Source organism: Diabrotica virgifera, chromosome 7, assembly GCF_917563875.1.
Source record: "Diabrotica virgifera virgifera chromosome 7, PGI_DIABVI_V3a".
Lineage (NCBI taxonomy): Eukaryota > Metazoa > Arthropoda > Insecta > Coleoptera > Chrysomelidae > Diabrotica > Diabrotica virgifera.
In genome coordinates, this window is record NC_065449.1 from 45191955 (window position 1) to 45217904 (window position 25950).

Here is a 25950-nt window from a genome sequence, read left to right on the forward strand (position 1 = left end):
TTTCGTGTCTTAGACATGTGCAAATTCGGCTATATACATTTTATGGTAAATTTTCTTTTTACAGCAACACTTATTTACATAAAATCATCATAAGGTCGGGCGAGGTACAAAACTATTTCAAACGTAATTTTCTTTAATAACTTTTGGAAGTATAGCTTATAGTTTTCTTATCGCGGGCTATGGACAGAATGCATTGATTGCTGCGGTGGATCGCGCAAAGGAATGAAAAATAAAAACGACGGAAATGCAATGAAACGACAAATCGCGCGACCACACATTTTAGGTGGAGTAGTAAACGCAATGACGTGCGTACTTCTTAATAAACTAAATTAAAATTATATAATTTATAAATAAAAAATAAGTCTGGCTAATTGGTTTATGCCAAAGCCAATTATATAAAAAAAATGAAATAAAATCAAATCAAATCATCATTCCGTAGATCTGCATAGACGGCAAGAAAGCTAGGCTTTCCCTCCTCGGTAAGACCAGAGTGCAAAATCTCGTTTTTTAAAATCTATTAAATAAAAATAAATCCCTATTTCTGTATGTTACATCATAACTTTACCAATTTTTAGTAGTTTTGTATCCCGCCCGTTCTTTAATGTCGGATAGAAAACTCGGTCTTATGAAACTTTTCTCATTATTTAGAATGGATCAAATGGATGTTACAATAACAATTAAACGAATTTCTGATAGTTCTTTTTTAATTTCTGATTAATTTTGATGATTTTTTTCATAGAAATAAAATTCAAATAAAATTTAGTATTAATATATTTAGTCGAGGAAATAAAGCATTTTGGCTCGCAATTTTTTCGTCCAGCATGGATTTACTTGAAATTTTCACAGAAGGTAGGGAATAGTCCAAGGATCATTTTCTATATCATGCCGCTGTACGCTAAAACCTTGGGGGTGGTTGCCACCCCATCTCGGGAATGGAAATTTTTTTATTACATTTTAACCATGTAAATCGATGTAAATAGTGTTTCTAAGAAAAAAATGTTTTTTACATTTTCTTCGTAAAACTAATACTTTTCGAGTTATTCGCGCTTAAAAGTAACAGTTTTTCGTCGAAAAAATCGACTTTTTTAGAGGGTTTTTTGAGAATACCTCGAAAAATGCGCATTTAATCAAAAAAACTTCAAATAACAAAATTGTAGTTTTAGTAACATAAACTAAATTCTTTTTCTACAATATCTTTAAGACCAATATAAACCGAGATACGGCATGGTAAATGTTAGCTTTTCTCGTCAAATGCATAATTTGAAATATTCAAAGCCAAATAACGGGAAAACTTTGCATTTTTCGAGGAAAACTTAAATAATCTTTTTCCAAGTATACAATAAATCCTTTCAAAGAATAATAATAAAAAAATTCTAGCATGAAAATAGAACGACTTATGATCAAAAAAAGGTCGGTACCTGCTTTTCTCTACGAAAAAATCAGTGAAAATAACCCCCTAACTACCCTCCTAATTAAAAATTGGTTTTCACCTTTCTGTAATTCCTTGTATATTTGTATTGTCAATACAACCAAGAAGTTTGACCTATTTAAAATGCCTAATTTTCGAAAAATTGGAGTTTAAAGAAAAATTGATTTTTTGCAATTTTGTATTTTTTACCTTTTACTTCAAAATATCTCCGAAAATACTGGAGATATGAAAAAAGTGATAGACCACTGCATTGTAGCTTTTTTAATGATTAAAATTATATTGTGCATAGATTTCCATTAGAGTGAACAGTTAGTGAGATATAACTGTTTAAAACCTCTATTTACGAGCAAACACCCCCTTATTCGAGCCCTTTAAACTCACTCCAATTAAAAACTAAGGGATCTAACGGAATTTAATTTACACAGTCTTATAGATCTTCAAAAATCCTTACAAAATCATTTTTGAAAAAACTTTTTATCGCCAAAACTGAAGGAGCTATGTTTATAAAACGAATTTTTTTTTTCGAAATATTTGAATATAGTCCGCTTATGGAACATTTTCAATGCATGTATAATACCACAGAACTGGTTCGTATACTGGAAGATGACTTAAAAACTATTTGTATTTGTACTTCTATACATATTTGTAAATTTGTATTTTTGTGTAAATAAATGTTTTTGTAATTCTTTAATTCTAATTTTTTTCTGCATAGATCTATTAAATTATCTACTTATAAAAATTGTAATGTTCTTAAGGGTGGTTTTTAAAGGTTGAAAAATTATGATGTTATGTCCTAAAGCATAAAACAATCATTATTTTTAGCCAATCAAAACTAAATTTTACCTATATTAAAGGTTACAATATGTTTATATAATTTTTGACAAGCGGTAGTTTACACCCCTAAAAATAACCGACGCCCTTGAGCATGTTATAGAATATGAAATACAGGGTGAGATGATCCTAATTCCAAATTTTTATGTAAATTGATGCAAGCCGAAATTTTTCTTTTAGGATAAGTCAATTTTTATATACAGCTCCAACAAGGGTGGTTTTAAGGGTTGAAATATTATGATAGTATATTTTAAAGTATAAAAAAATCATTACGTAACTAATAAGAACCATACGTTGACAATATTAAAGTTTAAAATGTTATTTTATAATTTTTTACAAGTAGTTTTTTTAGGGGTAGTTTTCACCGCTAAAAAACTAAAAGCGTACAACGGATCAATATAGAAAATGAACTAGAGGGTGAAATGAGCCTAATCCCAAATATTTCTACAAATCGATGCTGGACGAAAAAATTGCGAGGTTTTGCCATTTTTTCAGCTTCATTTCCTCGACTAATTCTGTGTTTATACCGAATTAACCAATTCTATGTTCATATTTATTTTAATTGTACAAACTTCTGTTTTTAATTACGCACCATTTTCAATTAAGGCTCTCCAGTACACGGGGAGAGTTTATAAGTTAGGGGGCTATCCTAGTGTAAAAGTACGAAATTCATATACTTTTCTTGGGAATTTCTGAAATAAAAAGTACTGTACCAATTGTTTTGAAAATTTGCATGAGCATTTATTATAAAAAGTACATGTAAAACAATTTTCATAAAAAAATATTGAAAACTAAACGATTTATGCGCCATCTACTGGCACCGTAAAAATAAAAACATAGCTCCACTGCTGCAGTGATTGAGACTAATGGGGATTCTGAAACATAAAATTTCAAAGTGATTATTGAAATATAAGTCATTTCCCATACCATCAACTAGGATTTTTGAAAAATATTAAAATTTGGGAAAATGGCGAAGTGTTGAAAACATTTTTTAAAATTAGCTAAAACATTTTTATCTTCAAAAACCGCCAAATGGACATTTTTTATCCGATCAAAAAACCCCTAGTTTATGGTATAGAAAATAACTTATATTTCAATAATAACTTTGAAATTTTATGTTTCAGGGTCACTATTAGTCCCAATCACTGCAGCAGTAGAGCTATGTTTTTATTTTCAGGGTGCCAGTAGATGGTGCATAAATCGTTTAATTTTCAATATTTTTTTATGAAAATTGTTTGACGTGTACTTATTTTTATAATAAATGCTCATGCAAATTTTCAAAACAATCGGTACAGTACTTTTTATTTTAGAAATTCCCAAAAAAGTATATGAATTTCGTATTTTTACACTAGGATAGCCCCTTAATAAGCCAGCGAGTCAGCGAGAGTGCTAGTAGTCAAGTACACATAAAATGTCCTACTTCCTCAGTATCCACCTAGCTGTTGTGTGGAAAAGGTTTCAAGACCAATACAACTAGCCACTTGTGCACAAGCTACTATGAGTACACAATACATAACTAGTTTATAAGCTAGCTCGCTCAAAAGCCGGCGAGTAACAAGTCCCTTTGTAAACTCGCCCCATGGTACTTGAGCCTACTGAAATTAAATGCTGTTCCTATAATAAACAGACATACATTACAGTCGGAAAAATGAAAGATTACCCATGAACGAACATATAAAACACGCTGTATTTTTCTGTCACCGTGTCACAAACAAAATTGGCCAACGCAAGTACATGTAATACTTATACAGTACGTAAATCGTACAGCTGGACATAGGCAATGTACATTAAGTTGAGTGTGGCAACTGCGCTAATCTGTGTTAGTTGAAGCTTGTGTTCGAGTTTCTGGTGCAATAGAGTTGTTACAACGAATAGAATAAGTGAATTTGTAAGCAAGAATGTCCATAAATAACTCAAAAACAAACATTATGATTAATGAGTTAATAATTTTACTTTAATTTTTCAAATATTTTTTATTTAAAACTAATTACAAAATTAAATAGACACAGTTTTCTCATTCCCTCAGGCCAAAAATATTCAGCTACTATATTGTCATGTTTTGACGTTTATTTGTGTCAGTCGAAATGAATATAAACGAGGATTGTGACTTCACGAACGGCGGTCTTTGCGTGTCGTAAGGGGTCAAAGGCAAAAGTGTCCCCAAGTGGCTACCTTAGTATTTTGAGGATACTTTGACCTGTGACCTCTGATCGGTCACAATCCTTTGAGTAAAGTAAATTTCTCCTTTACAAACATAACTAGCCGTTTTCACACCACTGGAGGTAAGCTAGCCAGTGCGTTGATCTTTTCTATTGCGGAAATATCGTCTCCAATAGGCCTACAGGAAACCACGCCTATTTTTTTAAAACTCTATGTAGAATTTTCTTTTATGAAAAAGGCGCTATTACGTGTGAATCGAGGGAGGTAATTCTGCTACGTAAATCTACGTAAATAATTTAAAGTTATTAAAATGCAGTTAAAAACCTTTCAAAAATGTTATTGTGTGCTAAGCCCAACGAAAAACGAAAAATTATTATTCAAACTAGTTAAACACAAATAAATAATTAATTTAAAGTTGTTGAAAATCCAACAATACATTATACGGTACAAAATAATAAGTAAACTAAATGAAAGGTTTAAATAGACCACCTTGCTTTGCAAGACAATAACCAAGTCTATCATAAAATGCTTGCCTCACGTTTTCAAGCTGTTGTAGCGTAATCGTAGCACAAGTGTTTCTTATTATTTTATTTTTCAAATCTTCTTCTTATGGTGCCTATCCGTTACGGATGTTGGACACTAACATGGCTATTCTGACTTTGTTGACTGCTGCCCTGAAAAGTCCGGTAGTGGTTAAGTTAAACCATTTTCGCAGGATTTTCCAAATACTCTAGACTATCTGCCCTCTCGAGATCGTTGCCATAGATGGTGGATTTAATATGTCCCCAGAAAAAGAAATCCATGGGAGCCAAATCGGGACATCTTGCAGGCCATTTAATTTGGTTGCTTGTTCCGCTTATAATGCGATCTTGAAAAATTGTGCTTAAATAATTTTTCACGATACTCGCGTTATGAACGGAACAGCCATCCTGTTGGTACCAGACATCTTCTAAACGTACATTTGGGAGATTCTGAATAGCTATAATAATGCTATCTTGTAAAAGAGCAAGATATTTAGCTGAATTCAGAACTCCCTCAATGAAAAATGGACATATTACATGGTCACCTAAAATGCCGGTCCACACATTAAGTTTTTGAGGGCGTTGAGCCCGATGTACAATGCTTCTATATTCATTTTCCTGAGACCAATACCGCGTTCTAGAAGGATTGTGATGACCCCGTACAGAAAATGACGATTCATCGGTGAAAAGAATGTATTTTTACAAAATCATCATTTTCGTGAGATGCATCCATTGCAGCTTGACAAAACTCCATTCTACGATAATGATCTCCGGGAAATAACTCCTGGGTTCTCGAGTATTTGAAACTCTTAAAGCCATATTTTTTTAGAACTTTATGAACTGTGGTATGCGAAACCTCCAACTCTTTGGCGACACTTCTGAGGGTTCTGCATTTATCTACCTCAATTGTAGAACAAATATCTTCATCCCTTCTTTGGATTTCCTTCTGTCTTTCCGGGGGCATCTCTTTTCTTTTGTGACATTTTGTACAATCTTTTAAGCAATGTTGTATTTCAAAACTATTTATAACATTTGCAATTGTTTGTCTACAAGGTATGGGTCTAGTTTCGAAAGTATTAGCAAATAGATCTACACATTCTGCCAACGAATTACCTTGATAATACCATTTAATTATTTGCATCTTTTCTGGAGAAGTATAAATAAACATTTTAAACAATACTCTTCGCTTCGGGGTTCAGATGACAAACCAATAATACTTGACGTTTAACGAATTTTGAAGTTAATGCTAACATCCAGGATAAACAATTACTGACAATTTGTATTTGTAGCTCAGTTGCCACAATTATCTCAATATAATACAATGTATGGATTTATGTATCTAAATATATACGATGTATGTTTCCTATGTCCAGCTGAACAATTTACGTACTGTATAAGCTGTTCTTATAATACTGGTACCAGTTCATTATTTTCTGGAACATAGGAAGGATGTGTTTAATATGATCGCTCATGGGTAATATTTCATTTGTCCTACTATAGTAAACATATACGTTGGTTAACGTTATAAAACGCTTTATATTCAGAATTATTATTTTGTGGGTAAATTTCATCAAAATTTTGCATATATTGCATAAGGGATCAACTTTAAAATTTTCTTATGAACATAGAATATCAACTAACTCAAATAACTCGTGATAAGCTTAGACTACAAAGATGTGCTTCTAACGTAGTACACAAGTTTACATTTTCACCTTTAAATACAAAGTGTTAAATAAGAAATGAACATATAACAATGTACAACGTCGCAAAATATTTAATTCATCTCTCTCCCATGGTCTAAGGTTATGTTAACACCTTGGCTGCGTTTAGAGATATTTATACACTTTTGAGTACATTACGAGGCATATATGTCATGTCCCGTAGTGGACCTTTGCCACAAAGCGTTACGACAAAGTCTACGCAGCCAACCGTTAGTGTAATACGAGGTCTGTTTGTCCCGTTGCGCAGCCAAGGTGTTTGGCATACAAAAAACCTTTGAAGTGTGTCAAAGTGGACACACTACATTTGAAGTTCATTCTGTAACTATGGCCAAAGCCTGTTGCATTTTATGATGCCTGTCGTTGCTGATTTCAGCTATCAGCCAGAATCAGCCTAGGCCTCACCGTATTCACAAGAGAGATGATAAAACTACTCCCTGCGGACAGCTTCTGGTTACTGAATCTTCCAGCAACGTTGCGTATATCACACGGCTCCTCAGCATGGAGTATATCCATGCATCTTGTTTCGTATATTCCTTTTAGACGAATCGCTCTTGTGATTGGTTCGTAGATGTTGTCAAATGCTTCCTCTATATCGAGAAATGCACCCAACATAGCCTCTTGGTTTTCCAGAATGTATGTACTCTATCCTCTGTACGAGATGCAGTGCTGTTTCTGTGGATTCTCCTGCTCGATACGGATAATGTCCGTGCTATATCGGACTTTCAACCAATACACTCCTCTCCTAGTATATCTATCTAGTAGTTTTTCTCTCCTGCTCGATACGGATACTGTCCGTGCTATATCGGACTTTCAACAAATACACTCCTCCTAGTATATCTATCTAGTAGTTTTTCTAGAATCTTCAGTACAAATACATCAGGCTTATCGGGTTCAGGGATTTAGGTATTTTTTCTGTTCGGTTGGCCAGGTTTGAGCATAAACCTTACCCTTATGGTTTTGGTATGTACCCGAGTCCTAGGATAGCCTGCAATATCATACATAGTTTTTTGTACAGGTCATTTCCCTTCTTTAGAAGTAATGAATAGATAAATATCTTGGAAAGCCAATCGTGGCAAAATTTGGCAGCTTTGCGTTCATCGGCTCCTTTCGTGTCATTGTTGCCGATATAGAATACGCTCTCTGTCTGATTTATTTGAAAGATAAGTAAGTCAAAGAGCAATATCGGAGAGAAATCTTGGGGGGCTGGACTAAGTGTGTAACCGTGTAATAATATATGTTCATTTCTTCCACTTCCGACGGTGTATATAAGATTTTAAATCAATTTTAGCAAATGGAAAATGTAAACCTATTTCTTTTTCTATCCTACTATATCAAAATAAGATAGTTTTTGTGAAGTCCGCAACCTTTCAATAACAAGAATAATACATTATAATATAACATACCTAGACAATTACGAGGAAATCTCTCCCCATAAACTATTAAAACACGCATAGACTGAACTAACTAATCAACTACCTACCAGTTGACCGATTACTGAAGTACTTATTTATCAAGCAACCTTTTATAGAAATATGTATATTCATAGACATTTATCGACAATTTATAGTACATAATATACATTTATTATTAATTAAGCATGCCTGGGAACAAAGGTTGATACGTACCATTGTAATTTGGTATAGCACCTATAGATCGACCCATAGATGAACGACAGCTCAAAGACCTATCAAAATCGTCATCGTCGAAGGGTCTCTGATGGTCTAAGTTCCTAGAAGGGCTTGCACCAATTGGGTTATCATATCTAAAGCTATAGTTAGGCTCTTTCTTTGCAGATGGAGTTCTAAAAATCAAAAAGAAAATAAATATTAACCACGTAATTTCTACGAGTATATATTTAAGAAAAGGTGTGATGCATTGTGGGACACCCGTTATGTGACAATTCTTACGATTTGTTTAACAAATAAACTTTTTTCCTCAAACTTTTATCCGAAAAAACAATCCAACGTTTTTTTGGCATAATGTATTCTTAGTTTATTCTAGGATCGTTTCTCATGAACCTTCGAAACGCATGCTCGAAAAAAATGAATCCCAAAAACATAAACTAGTTTAATTTCATACTGAATTTAATATAAAGTATTAAAAACGACTGTTTAAAAAATAAAAAATAATAAATACTTCCAGCTCTTTTACTAATACAAAGAGTAGTTTGACTCTGTCTTGCTATGAGAACATATTACAGACAATTAAATGTTTTCATTCATGTCGGATTTCAGAGTTTCGTGAGTAGATCGACGTCACCAAATGTGCGAGTTCATGAAATTTTGTAAGACTAATACATCGTTATATTCCCCGTACTCTCTTTTTACATTTGAAAAGAAGAATATGGCAAACAGGTATTGTGCAAAATCAAAATGAAAACACATATATGTGATAACAAAACAGCAGAATACACCACCAAGATTACAGTCGAAAGCTTACAGGACGACTCCACAAGATACCTATTCCAAAAAAGACTAACAAAAAAAGAGCAGCAACATGTATATCACAGAAAGTGACGGAGTCGAAGAAAGCTGGGCAAAAATTAAGTCTAATATCTTAGCTTAAGCCAAGGAAGTTCTTGGTGAAAGAAACATTAATAAAAATAAATCGCTTCCAAGACGAAGAACTCCATGGTTTTGTACAGAATTGAAGGAAAAATGTAAAGAGAAGAAAAAAGCTTACCTAAAATACATGTCAACTAAAACACAAGAGGCATACGATAATTACAAGACTATAAGAAACGAAACATATTCAGTAGTAAGAAGAATAAAAAATGATCACTGGGAACGTTTGTCGAAAGAAATGGAACATGATTTTTACGGTCTCCAAAAGGAAATATGGCGCTTTATAAGAGGTCAAAGAACGGAGGTAAAGGAACTAATAGAACCAAAACACATAGAAAAGGATACATGGATTGACTATCTAAAAAAGCTCCATGCAGAGGAAGAACAAATGATGCTAGAACCGGAAACACCAGAAATCACCACAAATGAAGATGTTAATATAAGTGCACAGGAAGTACGAAAAACACTCGAAAAGCTGAAGAACAGAAAAGCTGCAGGCAAAGACGGAATACCAGACGAATTATTGAAATATTGTGAAGCAGCAATGACAGAACAATTAAGAACATTAATTAACAAAATCATAGAACACAATAAAATACCGGAAGAATGAAGAACGAGCGAACTAATTCTACTATTCAAAAAAAAAAAAGATAAAAAGCAGCCAGAAATCTACAGAGGTATCAACTTGTTAAATACTACCCTAAAACTTACAACTAAAATCTTACAAGACGTAATGAATCGGAGGATAAGTTTAGCAGATAAACAACAGGGTTTTCGTACTGGAAGATCGTGTACAGATGCAATATTCGTCATAAAGCAAATTACTGAGAAACCACTAGAGTATAATAGACAAGCATTTCTATGTCTGATTGACTTAAAGAAAGCATTTGACAGAGTAAGACTCAAAGATGTAATCCATCTTCTGTATAATAGAGAAGTCCCTCTAGGTATCATAAAAACTATTGAGAACATCTACCAAAACAACAAAATGGAAGTCAAAATAGATGGACAACTTACAGAACCTATAGATATAGGCAGCGGAATAAGACAGGGAGACTCATTGAGTCCTATGCTTTTCAATTTAATCATGGATGATCATGCATTCCGTTGCATAACAATTAGTTTCCAGATTTCGGATCAGTCTAGGTTTTCTTGTAATTAAAGCGCCATCTAGCGCGAATCGAAAAAAATTCAGATAAAACTTTTTTCTTTTTTCACCTAGAATCTTAATCTCTAATGAAAAATGTGGTTCTCCATTTCAAAGTTGTCCCCCGCCCCACTTCCAAAGGATGGTAGTGCTGGGTCGTGTTTTTGGTGCCATTTGATAGATTTAAAAAAATATTAAACACAAATGTTTTTTGGTTTTTTATTTGGAGCAGTATTTCTCGTGATAATAGAACGATTCTATAATTTAATTAAGGTATCAAATTAACTCCGCCATTGCCTGGTCCCAAGTCCAGGATGAGAAAGGAGGAGGGTTGTGCGTTGGGCTAACAACCTAACCACATAAAAAATATTTTTTCTACCTACCTCTACCGAAAGTATACTTTACCGGACCTGATTGTAGGGAGCAAAGTTGTACTTTTCCTCCCTAGGTAAATTGTTAATCTGATTTAACAATGTTTACATTAATAAATTGACTTATATTTGACAGTTGACAGTTATATTGTACCTACTTGTTAGTTTTAGTTCTAATAAATTTTGTTGGTTAGTTACATAAATAAATTAAATCAAAATGAAAAAATGACTTGCTATTTGAGGAAGGTGGAAAAACCATATGTATAACATGGGAGTAAAGTGCCTTTTCCTCCCTTGAATGATTACTTCCCTCCGCTACGCGTCGGGCAGTAAACTTCATTCTCGGGAGGAAAAGTAGCACTTTCCTCCCTTGTTATACAAATAGCTATTGTTATGGAATCGTCAAGATTCCTTGGAACTGGACTAAATAAAACGATGACGACAAATGCTATGGAAATTAATACGAGAAAGATTATCACAATAAATAGTTTTTCCGATTATAGCGCCATCTATTAACAGTCCGAAAAAATGTTTCAAATAAAAGTTAGTTATTTTTGCACACGGAATCCAAATATGCAATAAAAAACGGGAGTTCCAATTTAAAATTTTAAAGTTACCCAGTACCCCACAACCAAGAGGTGGAAAGTGAGGTCGTGTTTGATATCATTCGATAGATTTTTGAAAAATATTAAACACATATTTTTCAAGTTTTCGATCCGATGTTCATTTCGTGAAATATTTGACTGTCCCGCTAAAAATTTACATATCTGTACACCAAAGAATATCTAAGGCATTACTTTACCTGGAAGCGTTCCTAGGGTCAAGGTTAGCTGCTTTCCATTGTTTATATTTTTCCCGTTCTTGAACTTCTTTTAAAAATACTTTTCCTATTCCACTCGCTATTTTACTTAATTCATTCTCTTCTTTCTTCAATTTTTGATCTTGAATTTCTCTCGCAGTGGCATCATCTACCTCATCTTCGTCAGACGGGACACCTATAATTTAAAATTATGAATATAACATATTTCATGTAACAGTATTTAATTTGTGCGTAGTTGATAACATTAAGAGCTGAAATTTGGGCAGTTTGTCAATGTAGTTTTAGCTTTTTATTTAAAATTTAAGTAAGGGTAATACATGCTTAATTAACATCGTGGAACTTGTTAGCAAGTTAGCAGACCAAAAGAAAGGTCGCTGAGGCGGTATGGTGGGTGAAAACTGTAATATACTTGAGTACAGGGTTCTTTACCCGTGCGTCATTAATACGTGTCGAGATAAAACACATACTTTTTATCTAGCATCATTCTCTTCCACGCATGAAACTAAAGACATACCAGCTACCGCCTGTTATTAAGTAAAGACACATGTTATTTTTATGAATTCTCTAGACCAGCGGTTCTCAAAAGTTTTGAGTCATGTACCACCTACAGATATTTTTAAAATTTTTTGTACCACCTATATTTTTAGATTGTATTAACAAGACTCACTATGTACTACTATTTTGATTTTTTTGTGTTTTGTGTACCACCGCAAATGATGATATGTACCACCAGTGGTACATGTACCACAGATTGAGAACCGCTGCTCTAGACTCAGTACATCGAAAAAATATAGACACAAAAAGACTCGGGACGTTTTCAGATTTTAAGTACAATTTGTGTTTGTGACGTTTCTGGTTTGTTTACTTGTCACTGTCAGTTTGTTGGATTTTTTGCTGTTTTTATCCTGTTTTTTGCATTTACAAGTTATTTATATTGTAGTAAAGAACAAGAGATACGTTCTCACAAACAATTTATTTTACAACTTACGACCGGTTTCGCTGTCTATACTTTGCACAGCATCTTCAGGTCCCGGGTAAAGTAAAATTAAATTTTTCCGGTATAAGGAATGAATATAGTAGTAGCCAATATCATACTTCTTCGCTGCACTTTGATAAAAGGAGGGTTGGTAGTGGGATAGATTTGACTGTAATAAACTAACAAAATATTGGCAGGATCTTGAGGGGAGTACGGTGGAAATCACGTGGTGCCTTCAACGTTTAATGTCCGACTAAATTATTATTTATATGCGAAAAATTTGAATGATTTTTGAATTAATTAGTTTTCAAATAAGTACATTTATTAGTAACAGTAGTAACGTAATTGTGGTAACCATAGTTTTACTTATTTGTCTACTTGACAGTATCTAAGTCGTTATTTAAATTTAATGCCCAAGGGCGTTATTTTTCAAAATAACGCCCCAGGGCGTTATATCGTACTTAACAGACTTCGAAATAATGTCATTATTTGTCAAATAATATACCAGTCGGACATTAAAATCATTAATAGCTAATTCAGAATAATAATAGCTTAATTATTAAGGTCAAGTGTATAGGTATGCAATGGTGATATTTAATTTACTGTAATCCAAAGTTATAATTATCTGTAGAGCAATGAAACTTTTGTTGAATATATGGAAAATAACAAAAAAGTTGAAAAAGTAATATATAAAAAAAATAATATATGAAAAATATTTCATTTATGTTAATATCTGTTGAATTTAATAAATAGTTGAGTAGGTTAAAAATTAATTTAAAATTTTGAAAACATTACCTGGTTAAGCTGAATTAAAAAGTTTCTTTGTAATGATATTTTTTTTGTTTTAAAGTCGATAAATAACACACTTTATTCGACATTAAAACAAGAAAAAAAAATTTTATCATTACAAAGAAACCTTTTAATTCAGCTTAACCAGATAATGTTTTCAAAATTTTAAATTAATTTTTAACCTACTCAACTGCATATTTATTAAATTCAACAGATATTAACATAAATGAAAGATTTTTCATATATTACTTTTTCAACTTTTTTGTTATATTCCATAAAGTTTCATTGCTCTACAGATAATTATAACTTTGGATTACAGTAAATTAAATATCACCTATTGCATTACCTATACACTTGACCTTAATTCTAATTAGCTATTAATGATTTTACTGATTGACACTTTTAATTAAAATTTTAGCAAATTACTAATTTTTCAATTTCAATTTTTTTAAAGAAATCAAAAATTTTCACAATCAGATCACAACTATTGGCGAGGAACCGCAAAGTGGGCGACGCCGACGCCTGGTGGCGAATTTGAAAAGCATCAACTCTAGGAAAACATTGACTTTGCCATTAATTTGTGTACATATTTGCGGTCAGTTTATGTTGTAATTAACAATAATTTCGACTTAAAAAAACTATTGCAGTGTTCCTCAATATTCATTCCTATTATACTCTACGTAATGACCTAAATTAACCAATGCCAAATCACACATTTTGTTAATTTAACGTTTGTATTAAACGTAGTGGTTTTTAATGTTTAAGCGTCTGCAAAATTAAATAAATAAATAAAATGTAGTATGTATATATTCTGTATTATGTACATTGTTATGCAAAATATTCCGACCACCTCGTAATTTCCAGAACATCATTATTATAAAATAAATTCACCTACTTAGTTTCCACGTTTCCAGTTTTTATTTAATTAAAAATTGTTATCTGTTGGTGTAAAATAAATTGTAGTGTACCTATTAATTAAATTAAAAACAGAATTAGAAATTCTAAGATAGATTAATAATTTTTAAAACGCTGTGTGATTATCGGGGGGCCAGGTTTTTTATGAAAAAAAAGGTAAAAACACATCAGTAGTTAGCATCAAATTTTAATGAATGCATACAGATGAAACATAATTTTGAGTGTCTTTAACTTATAAGATATCTTAGTGGCAAAACTTAGTGGTTACTTTGGTAAAACACTCCTGTAAATGATTTTAATTTAACGTTTTAGAACTGTGAGGTCAAATGACAAAATGAATTGTTTTCCTAGAGTTATCGTCCATCTTTGAAATTTTGAGCGCCCTCTGTCGGAATTTAATTTTGCGAATTGCATATCCGACCAATCTAGTCTAAGAATTGCACACACAATTTTACATCTATAAGTTCTTGACCACATCTAATAACCCTATATAAATAAAATCTATACAAATAATAAAAATAACATCACTTTATATATAACTAACAATTTTCCTTTTCTCGGTTTAATGTCGTGTTCTCTTACTATTTCCACCGTACTCTCCTCAAGATCCTGCCAATATTTTGTTAGTTTATTACAGTCAAATCTATTCCATTACCAACCCTCCTTTCAGCAAAGTGCAGAGAAAAAGGATGATATTGACTACTACTATATTCATTCCTTATACCGGAAACATTTAATTTTACTTTAATCGGGACCTGAAGATGCTGTGCAAAGTATAGACAGCGAAACCGGTCGTCAGTTGTAAAATAAATTGTTTGTGAGAACGTCTCTCTTTTTCTTTACTACAATAGTATGGACTCACACATGCAACCCATTCATTATTATTTATACTTATTACACAAACACTTGTTTTGACTACTAATTTTATATTGAAGATTGAAATTTTAAGGTAAGTGTATTCTATTTTCCGTTAATTTCATACAAAGTTAACCTCGTTCTCTCAAAACAAAGTTTTCTTAAGTGTTTTCGTAAAAGTGAAATAAATAGCAAAAATCAAATATTTTATTGTCAGATATTTATATTATAACTACTATTTATAACATATATTTAATTGCACTAATGGTATTAAAAGGATTTATTGAGCTACTTCAAATGTAGCTGTAATTCTGCACCAAAATTTTAAAGCAAAACTAACATTTTACATTTTATTTATTTGATAACGTCAAATTTTTTAATATAATCCGTGATCGTGCTAGTATCCACTTTCTGTTGCGTGGAATAGATTTTCGACTTATTTCGTATGCTTTAAATGATGACGCACGAGTAAAGAACCCTGGACTCAAGTGTATGTTAGGTCCTACATAACGTAGAGCCTTCTTTTTATGGCTCTACGTTACGTAGAACCCGAGATATTGCAGTTTTTCAAGCGCGCTCCGTTTTGAAGTTCCTTTCTTTTAGTTTACTTAACAATTTTCTAGTTAGAAAATCTCATTTTAAACAGCAAGTAGTTTCAAGAAAGTCGTTGAATGTTTTCATCTAGAATGCGTAAGTTTTTTCACAATATTGAAATGAATAAAATAAGTCGTTTTTGCTTAAATGTTAATAAAAAACCATGACGCAGTAAACATTTTGATACCCACGAGATGGTACATCTTTTCTATTGACTTCCCCCAGATATTCCAGTTAAAAAATAGGACCCAGTAATTTTCTAATCTTTAAATGCTTCGTTTGCTGATTCCTGGGGTAGTGACTAAATACAGTAAGTCCAGGGTTCTTTACCAGTGCGTCATTATTTAAAGCATACGAAATAAGTCGGAAATTTATTAAACGCAACAGCAAGTGACAGAAAGTGGGTATTACTCCGATCACGGGTTATAGTATAAAATTTGACGTTATCAAATAAATAGAATGTCAAATTTAAGTTTTGCTTTAAAATTTTGGTACAGAAATACAGCTACATTTGAAGTAGCTTAATAAATTCTTTTAATATACTTAGGGCCGGTTGTTCGAGCGCTAATCAACAATGATCACTATCAAATATTTAATTACTGTCACAACTTTCAATGTCAACTTTGGTTGGGTTGCTGAAAACATAATTGATTATAATTATGAGATTATTTTAATCAATTAACATAACAATTATTAACATAATTGATTAACTAATTTCATAATTGTATTCAATAATTATGTTTTCAGCAACCCAATCAAATTTGACATTGACAGTTGTGACAGTAATTAAATATTTGATAATGATCATTGTTGATTAGCGTTCGAACAACCGGGTCTTAGTGATTAGTATTATCTAAATAAATCTAAAAAAATATATTTTATTTTTGTCATTTTATTCACTTTGGCGGAAACTTAAACACGACTATTCCTTAACTGTGTGAATGAGGTTAGATTTGTATGTTATAAAAATTAATGACAAAATAAAATACTTACACTTACCATAAAATTTCAAACTCCGATATAAAATTAGTTATAAAAACAACTCGGCTGTCCCAAGTAGAAACACTGTAAGCGCCAATTCGAAAAATGTTCACCAGAGTAGAAAACGTAAAGGACTCAACTTTTCAAATTTCTATTTTGTTTGAAATAAAAGTGAACACACATTAATTTAGTAAAAAATACTCCTGTTTTTCAGTAAATATTTTTATGTCTGAATTTTATTTCCTGACTAGGTTTTGAACACATACAGTGTTTTTATTTGGAAAATATAGTATAAAATTTCCCACTTTTTAAAGACATTAAGTACCACAAATGATACTTTATTCAAGTTCCTTTAACAAATATATAACAAATTGCAACAATTTAATAGTCAGTGTCTGCAATGTAATTGCTGTCATCCAGAGTTATGGAAAAGCTTGTCCACCTTGTCTCAGAGTGTCTCTGAGACTGACCAATTACGCCAAAACGATCATCCGTTTTCAGGCATCAAAGAAATAAGTTTCTCTATTATTTATGTATAGGCACATATTTATACAAATTATAAACAAATATAAACAAATTATTATGCAGTTTTCAATAAAAAATTTTCGTTTATTGTTATAACTTTGTATATATAATAATTATATTAAGGTTTACTTTTACAGCTTGTAGTTTTTTTTATTAATTTGGGCTATTATAAAGTTATCTTACTCAAAATTCAGCCGACTTACAAGTGAAAAATCGACTATATTCTGTAATTTAATGTTTTTGCAGCATCTGTGTTTCTAATTATTTATCAAGGTTTACCAAACATTATTTTGTAGATTTTTTTAAGAACAAAATTCATTTTGTAGAGACTAATTATATTTGTTAGTTTACGAATTATAATAACTTAAACAATTAAATTGTTTATAATCTCGTCACTTCCGGCGCAAAAGAAAGTTCTAAATTCGAATTCAGCAGGTCAAAATATTATTCGATTTTTATTCATATTTGATAATTAATAGGTAACACCCAGTTTAATTTAAAAAATATATTTTAAATAATTAATACAATAAACTTAAATATTTTATACACGACAAATTTCTACTGCACTTACCACAATAACGATCAATAACTAACAAACAACTAAAAATTGCCTTGGAAATATCAATGGTCTTGGCGAATGTAAAATGTAAATCATGCGATTCCCACGGTAAATCACTGTAAATCCCAAAAACCAAATAAAAACACTGTATATCCCGTATTTACAGTGTTTATACTTGGGGATATGGATACAATGTGTTTTAAATTGGTGAAGTGAAGATGGAATGTGATATAATGTTTTTCATAGCAATGTTAAATTGTGGTTCTACTAATTTTTTATTTTTTTCTTCCTTGGTAATTGGTAGATAACAACACCCTAAATCCAAAAATGCAGTAAAAGTGATTTTGAAAAAAAAATGGATATACAGTGTTTCTACTTGGGGCAGCCGAACTGTTTCTGTAACATAAAAAACTTCAAAATGCAAAAATTCGACCAAAAACAGCAAAAAAGTCAATAGACCGACAGCCACAAAAGTAAACAAACAAGAAACGTCACAAATTGTACTTAAAATCTGAAATCATCCCCAAACGTCTTTTTCTCTACATAGCATATAGGGCTTTTCATTCACAGTCATTTGTTTCGAGCTTCTGTCATGTGTCACATAATTTTAATATATCTACGTCATACGTTATTGCTATATACACCAATGATACAAACGAAAGACGTATGGCGTAGATATATTAATATTATGTGACACATGACAGAAGCTTGAAACAAATGACAATCGATGAAAAGCCCTATTGAGCGTTCATAGAAATAACATGTGCTTTGTTTAATAACAGGCGGTAGCTGGTTTGTCTTTAGTTTCATGCGTGTAAAAGAATGATGATAGGTAAAAAGTATTTGTTTTATTCGCCAGTTATTAATGACGCACGGGTAAAGAATCGTGGACTCAACTGTACGAACAGTTGCCCTAGTTCAGTTAACAATGTGGTATTTTAAATTTTATATTTCAGAAAATAGGTGGAGAGCACATATTTTGCTGGGCATTGTATGTGTATATAGTAATATTGTTTATGGTTTGTTCAACAGTAAATGGTTGAGTTCAATTAGTGCGGTCGTAAATATTATTAAATTTATCTGACCTGGCCCATTGTTAAGACCCACCCGGAGCGATAAGCTACCGAGGTAGACAGAGTTGGTCTTTTGACAATTAACACTGACTAGACGGTACTCCCATATTAAAGCAAAGAAATTTTACCAGAAAACATATTTAAATTTTACCTGAAACCGGGCCTTTTATACTATTATCGGTTAATCCAGGATGTTTATAGTGGTAACTAATTGAACTCAACCATTTACTGTTAAACATACCATACCTTTATATGAATCCGACCAGCGTTTCCTGCGCTCTGGATCTGTATACGGATACGGAGGGGCCGGGAAATCGTCACGCTCTATTTTCGTAGGTTCGCCTGGCTGAGGTGGTTTAGCTCCGGGGAAATGAGCCAATTCTATGGGTTCTTCGTTATTCATATGGGGCGATTTGGGTCTTGGTACATCCGTATGCATCGAGTCGACCAGAACTTTCATTGCTGTCCGCGAAGTGCTCCTTCTTCCCGATCCCGAACTACTTCTTAGAGAGTTTTGAGCTGAAAATATATTTAATTTTTTTTTTTTGGTTTATTGGCTTTGGGAAGAACCCGTTTTGCCACGAAAATTTATAACATTTAAAAGTCTATACATATAACTGAACACAATTTGGTACAAATACAATTTTTACAAATCTGTACATATAAATACAGTAACTGAATACAATTATTTGGTACAAATACAGTTTTTACAAATCTATACATATATATTTAATACCTAACTGAATACAATTTGGATTGGTTGATACAGACCTAAAAGTTGAGGAAATTATAAGCGTCTCCTCGTACGACCCAAAAAGTTACAAAAAATAGCTCTTACTTCGGGATTATGGATGCACTCCAGCATAATGGAAAGATAATTTTGAGGAAACGGGATTTTTAGTTTAGTTAGTTCCGTAATAAGGTAAGAGGTGGCATTAGAATTATGACTGCATTGAAAAATCTAGTGATTAAAGTCGTCAAAACTGTCACTGCAGTAACAGAGGGGGGATGTGGCCAATTTCATCTTATAAAGCTTGGAGTTGACTGCTCCGTGTCCAAAGAGGCACCTAATGTATTTGGTGTTAATTTTTCTATTGGGATGGCTTCTTTTAGCAAGCTTTGTAGAAGGAAGTGTTGGAAAAAGCGTGCAGTACTGAAATGCATTGTTAGATCTAATTGTTGTCCATTTGTCTGCCCATTTAGTTCTTAAGTTTTGCTTACATATAGATAATGCGTCTTGTAGCGTTAATTCGGGGGCTTGTTTGCCATCAGTGATAGCTCTTTTTGCCAGTTTGTCAGCTGTTTCGTTTCCCGTTATGGAGGAATGCCCTTTGGCCCATATGAAGAATGTATTTATCTGTTTATAATCTAAGGCTCTTAAGGTTGTCAAAATTTCCACGATTATTGAGTTATTGTATATGGAGGTAACCGGGTACACCAGAGCTGATAAAACAGATTTCGAATCCGATATTATAGCCAAGTTTGACAAGGGTAGCAGTGAATTGTTTGCCCAATCCAAAGCCTTAAATATAGCAAGTGCCTCTGCTGTAAAGATTGTAGAGTTTTTGTTTAGTTTAAACAACAAACTTTCGTTTGTGTTTTCCCTGTACACTGCACATCCTGTTCCAGTAGGGGATTTGGATCAGTCTGTAAAAAATTTATGTACATTACCTAATTTCTCTAATTCTATTTGCATAGATATGTTATTAATTGCTGGGTTATCATTATATTCTGGAAAAATAATATTTGGTTGTGTAAGACATATCGAATTTAGCCGTGAAGAACGGCAAACCAGAATCATCACGTAGTTCGATGTTTGAGACTGTTGCAAATGCATCAGCTAGAGGGGGACAGTTTCTGTTGTGCCAGTATTTATTAGTGTAGCTATATGCAGTTAAGATGCCTAAATTTTTAATAAGGTCGTTGTGTGTAAATCGTTTTTGTTTAACGACGAATTTTTCAGCTAGTAACTGTCGTCGAAGTTGCATGGGGGGTTCGCCACACTCTGCAAGGAGAGCAGCTGTGGGAGTGGATTTAAATGCACCAAGAACAATGCGTACAGCCTTGAACTGTACCCTATTTATTTGTGAAAGTCTGGAATTAGTGGCTGATCCATACAAGAAACAACCATAATCTAGGATAGATCGAGTGTACGCTCGGTAGAAAATCAAGTTAATGTTAGGGTCAGCGCCCCAATGATACCTGTTAATTGCTCTTAGGATATTAAGACTTTTTTCACTTTTCTTAATGCATCTTGATATGTGATCGGACCAGGTCAGTTTGCAATCAAATGTGATACCCAAATATGTGTATGTTTTGCAAACAGGTATAGTGTGATTTTGAATTGTAAGGCTATTAAGTTCTGGCAATTGGTGTCTGGTAAAAAATACAATAGCAGATTTATGAGGTGATATTTCAAATCCCTGTTCAGGAAAGTATTTAAAGCAGCAATGCACTATATACTTAAGATTACTAACACATTGAGAGTAGTTTTTATGAGTAGTGTATATAGAAAAATCGTCAGCATATTGTAAAATTCTTGCGTTCATACCAAGGTTGTGAACATCGAGGGTAAAGATATTAAATAGAAGCGGGCTCAACACCGACCCCTGTGGCAGACCCGAGTTAACCTCTCTAGGACCTAGAGTATTTGTATTGCATTTTATAAAGATCTGTCGTCTGAGGAACATATTAATAAGAACAAATGCAAATTGTGGTGGTATATGGATGTATGTTAACTTTTCATATAAACAATCCAACAGCACGCTTTCATAAGCACTAGAGATATCTAAAAATAAGGCAGCTGAATAATGGTTTTCTGAAAAAGCCAACTGAATTTCCGTTGCAAGATTGGCTGCACAGTCGAGAGTACCTTTACCTCGCCGAAAACCAAACTGGGATTGGGGGAGGATGTTATTATTTTCTAACCACCATTCTAATCTGAGTTTGATAATTCTTTCCAAAGTTTTTAATACACAAGACATTAGAGAAATGGGTCGCAGAGCTTTGTTGTCACTGACCTTAGGAATAGGAATAATTAGACACTGTTTTAGTGAGGGGTAATCCGTATCTCCTGAAAGTATATTGTTATATATTTTGCAAAGAAAGTGTTTCGCCGAGTCAGGGAGCTTTTTAATCATCATATAATTGATGCCATCTAAGCCTGGAGCAGTAAGTTTTGACGATTTGATATTAAGTTCTAACTCTCTTAGTGTAACTGGGGCTAGAAGAGAATGATCATGATTACTGGTGGGTGTGTAGTGAATGTAAGGACTAACAAAACTTGGAGCTAATTTATGAAAAAGTATTTCCGCCTCATTTTCTTCACATGGTTGGATATCATTTTTCTTCTTTTGAAATCTATTAATCCGGCGCCAAATTTCCGAGGGATTTGAATTCCTATTGAGTTGAGTACAATAGTCTGCCCAAGCCTGTTTGGCTTTAAATTTGAAGGTTCTTTTGCAGAGCGCATCTATTTTTTTTGAAGTTATCATATTGCGCTTGTACGTTTTGTAAGCTTCCTTCCTTTGGGTAACTAACTGTTGACATTCCTCATCCCACCAAGGGGGATGAGGAGCCTTTTTAGGAGAGAAGGGGTAAGTTTTTTTAAGAGCTGAATCCGCCGAGGATGTCATTGAATTGGTGATAAAGTTAATCATTTCGTTAGTATTGTTGAAAAGCGGAATCTCGGAGAAATCTTTATCAATTTTTGTTTGAAACAATGCCCAATCAGCTTCTCGCATAGACCATTTATGAATGGGGGTAATATTAATATTATCAATTCTGAGTTGTTGTAACACAAATGTGATAGCATAATGGTCAGAGCCATACGTATCTGCTTTAACAGACCAAGAGAATTGTGAGCTAAAGTTGGACGAAATGAGGGTAAGATCAACACATGATGGAGGAGAGCCAGGGGCAGATACTCTGGTGGGAGATCCGTCATTTGCAATGATAAAGTTGTCGAAGTATTCTAAAGCTTCCATGAGTATGTTACCGCTATGATCATTGTTTATAGAGCCCCAGGCTCCATGATGGGCGTTAAAGTCGCCACCAATAATAAAATTATGCGGAATTTGTTGAAAAATAGAAACATAGTCGTTCACTGTGACTGCAATGCTACCTGGACGATAAATACTAACCACAGATATTTTGGTGCCATTGACATCAATATCAATGCCACAAACTTCAATATTTTTATTAAATGTTTGGTTGAATACTATATTATTGTATTTAATACTATTAGAGATAATTATGCTAACACCTCCACCTCGTTTATTACGTCTATCTTTTCTAACAATATTAAATCCCCGTAAGGACATTTCATACTTAGGTTTGTACCAAGTTTCCGAAATAAGAGCTATATCAAAGTGTTCTTCTGTAAAAAGTTGCGTAATAGAGTTTTTATTAGAGTACGCTGATCTAGCGTTCCACTGGACAATTTTTAAACCGGCCGTATCAGGTAAAGAAATGTTTAATCATGCTGTTAATTATATTTTCTACATCTTGTATAGAGGGAACTGAACTATTAATCGCAGGGTTTCGAGCAGGAATGTCTGAAAAGAAATTATTGATTGAATCCTTCAAAGTAGTAGCGAATTCATTTTTAAGATGTTCATCGTTATTTTTAGATACATTTTTATTATAGTTTCCGAACTGGAATACGGGGCTAGCACAAAAGCTAAATTCGCTTGGAGCGGTAATAAGCGTAGGAGACGATGGGTGTATTTTTCGTTTTTTTCTAGTAGAAGCTGCAGTATTTGAAATATTTGCAATGGAAGGCAAATGTTTTGATGAGCTTTGAGCAATATTGGAATAGGTATTTGGCCTCGAAACTAATGAAGGGAATTCAGTAGTGGATGACAGTAACGGAGCAAATCTGTTTTTTTGAACAATACTAGTGTAGGCAGGATTGTCAATAACTTTTTCGGCCTCTTTGAAAGAAATATTAAGGTGTGCCATTGCTTCCTTAGTTCGTTTTTGTTTTTTATACTCTGAACAATCTCGATTTGTCGAGTTGTGTGAATTAGAGTTACAAAAAATGCAGAAGTTATCACATTGAGTGCATTCGTTATCATTTTCTTTGCCGCAGTTTCGGCATTTCTTTTTTCCTTTACATTGAGATGCAGAGTGACCGTAACGAAGACAATTGTAACACTGCATAACAGGATGAACGTACGTGTCTACAGGACATCTCACTTTATTTATATAAATAAATTGGGGAATTTTGTTCCCTGCAAATGTGACAATTATCATTTGACGGGGAATTTTTTCAATCACTCCGTCTTTTATTACTTTTCGAAACATTCCTTGCACCTTACGAACAGAACACTCTGATTTTATAACTTTAACAAGATCATTTTCAGTCAGATATGTATCGACCGATCTCACAATACCTTTTTTTTCAGTTAAATGTGAGGGGATATAAGCTATCAGTTTATTGTTTTTGAATACCGAATTTTCCACTAATTTGTTCGCAACTAACCCTGAATTAACTTCAATTTTAAGTCTATTACGACCCACGCTACTAATTTCTAAGATCGATTTTTCGTATTCCGAAAGTGCTAACAGTTTTTCACCAAGTCTCATTGGATGCAATCTTCCCACATTCAAAACTTCGTGTTCCACAAAAATTAAGTACGGACCTGTATCTCTTGACGTAAATCGATTATTAATGGAAATATCGCGTTTGAAAGACTGGTTTGGCTGGTCTAAATTACTTGCTGTTGTTGTTAATGAGCTTTTATTGTTATCATTATCTGCTGGAAAAACTTGATTTTTGTCCCCTGTTGCAATATTATTCTTATCGGCTTCTGTAAATCCGCGAAAACCATCTTGATTAATATTTACATTTGAATCGTCGAGTTCCATGCCATCTAGAACCCTGATATCCTCGATTCTTATATTTGAAGATCGCGGCGGCTTCCCGCCGCCAGGTGAAGTTCCCGACATCCGTCCCAGACAGATGTCGGATTTTTAAGTATAATTTCCCAGGATAAATTAAGTAATGAATCGACTTACTTGTAGAAATCCAAAAAACTTAACCAAATAAATGAGTAAAAGGTAAACAAACTGTGTATTTTTTGCGGCAATTAGTGAATCGACTTTTAAATCAAACACGTCTAATCACTAAGAGACTTGATAGACAACTGAATATTTAATTAATAATCAATATTTACTGTATCATACATTTGTAGATGATATCTTTAACATAACAAGAATTTAAAACAATTAAAATATTGGCAACCACTTGTACAAATTTATTAAAGATTGCACCATTCTTCTTAATCTAAGAATCTCGAACTACTTTTTTCCAGCGCAAGCCTACAAATAAAACAAGGTAGTCAATCTTTCTGTCTAGTCCAGTGATACTCAACCTGCGGCCCGCGGGCCGCATGCGACCATCTAGCGTTTTTTATGCGGCCCGAAGGCTAACTAAAGGGCTCAGTAAACGATCAAATTATTTGTTATATTTCACGTGTTTTTCAAATTATTTGATAGTGTGCCGATGTATTTGAGGCGTGTTTGTGCGTGAGGCAGGCAATTCAATGACTTTAATTTTGAAATTATATTTAAATTTTTAAGAACTCTGATTAAAAGGCAGGCAATATTAACTTTTAATAATAAATTATTAAAGTTAGTGAACAAATACTTATTTTAAAAATAATCAATACTTATTTACTACATTGCAACGACTCATTTAGTAATCACAAGAAAGATTCAGGTCCGGATTAACAAAAAAAAATTTAAATAATTGTAACTTTAAAACAACACCCTGTATACTCAAATTTTCAAAATTCGTTAGCACTTTTGAAAAGAGCACAAAAACTAAGTTTAATTGCCCGCTTAAATTTTTTTGCGCAGACAATTTAATGACATTAATTTTGAAATTATATCAAAATTTTTGTTTTGAAAGTTCGAGTATCGGGTTCGAGTTCTTAAAAATTCTGACATAATTTCAAAATTAAAGTCATTAAATTTTCTGCACAAAAAATAGATGCGAACCATTAAAATTAGTTTTTTGTGCTCTTTTTAAATATGCAAACGGGTTTTGAAAATTTCAATGCACAGGATGTTGTTTCAAGGTCACAATGAATTTATAATTATGGTTAATCCGGG

General features: G+C 32.9%; 1 protein-coding gene across 4 annotated transcripts in view; it reads right to left on the bottom strand.

Annotated features, from left to right (window-relative positions):
- The window catches only part of LOC114329219 (actin-binding LIM protein 3), a 148592-nt gene that overhangs the window by 34371 nt on the left and 88271 nt on the right, over positions 1-25950 (bottom strand). For all 4 annotated transcript variants that reach the window (XM_050655980.1, XM_050655981.1, XM_050655979.1 and 1 more), the window contains 3 exons: positions 19078-19350; positions 11547-11739; positions 8288-8463 (listed from right to left, as the gene is read on the bottom strand). In XM_050655980.1, the coding sequence (XP_050511937.1) occupies positions 8288-8463; positions 11547-11739; positions 19078-19350 (642 nt within the window). The remainder of the gene's footprint in view (positions 1-8287; positions 8464-11546; positions 11740-19077; positions 19351-25950) is intronic.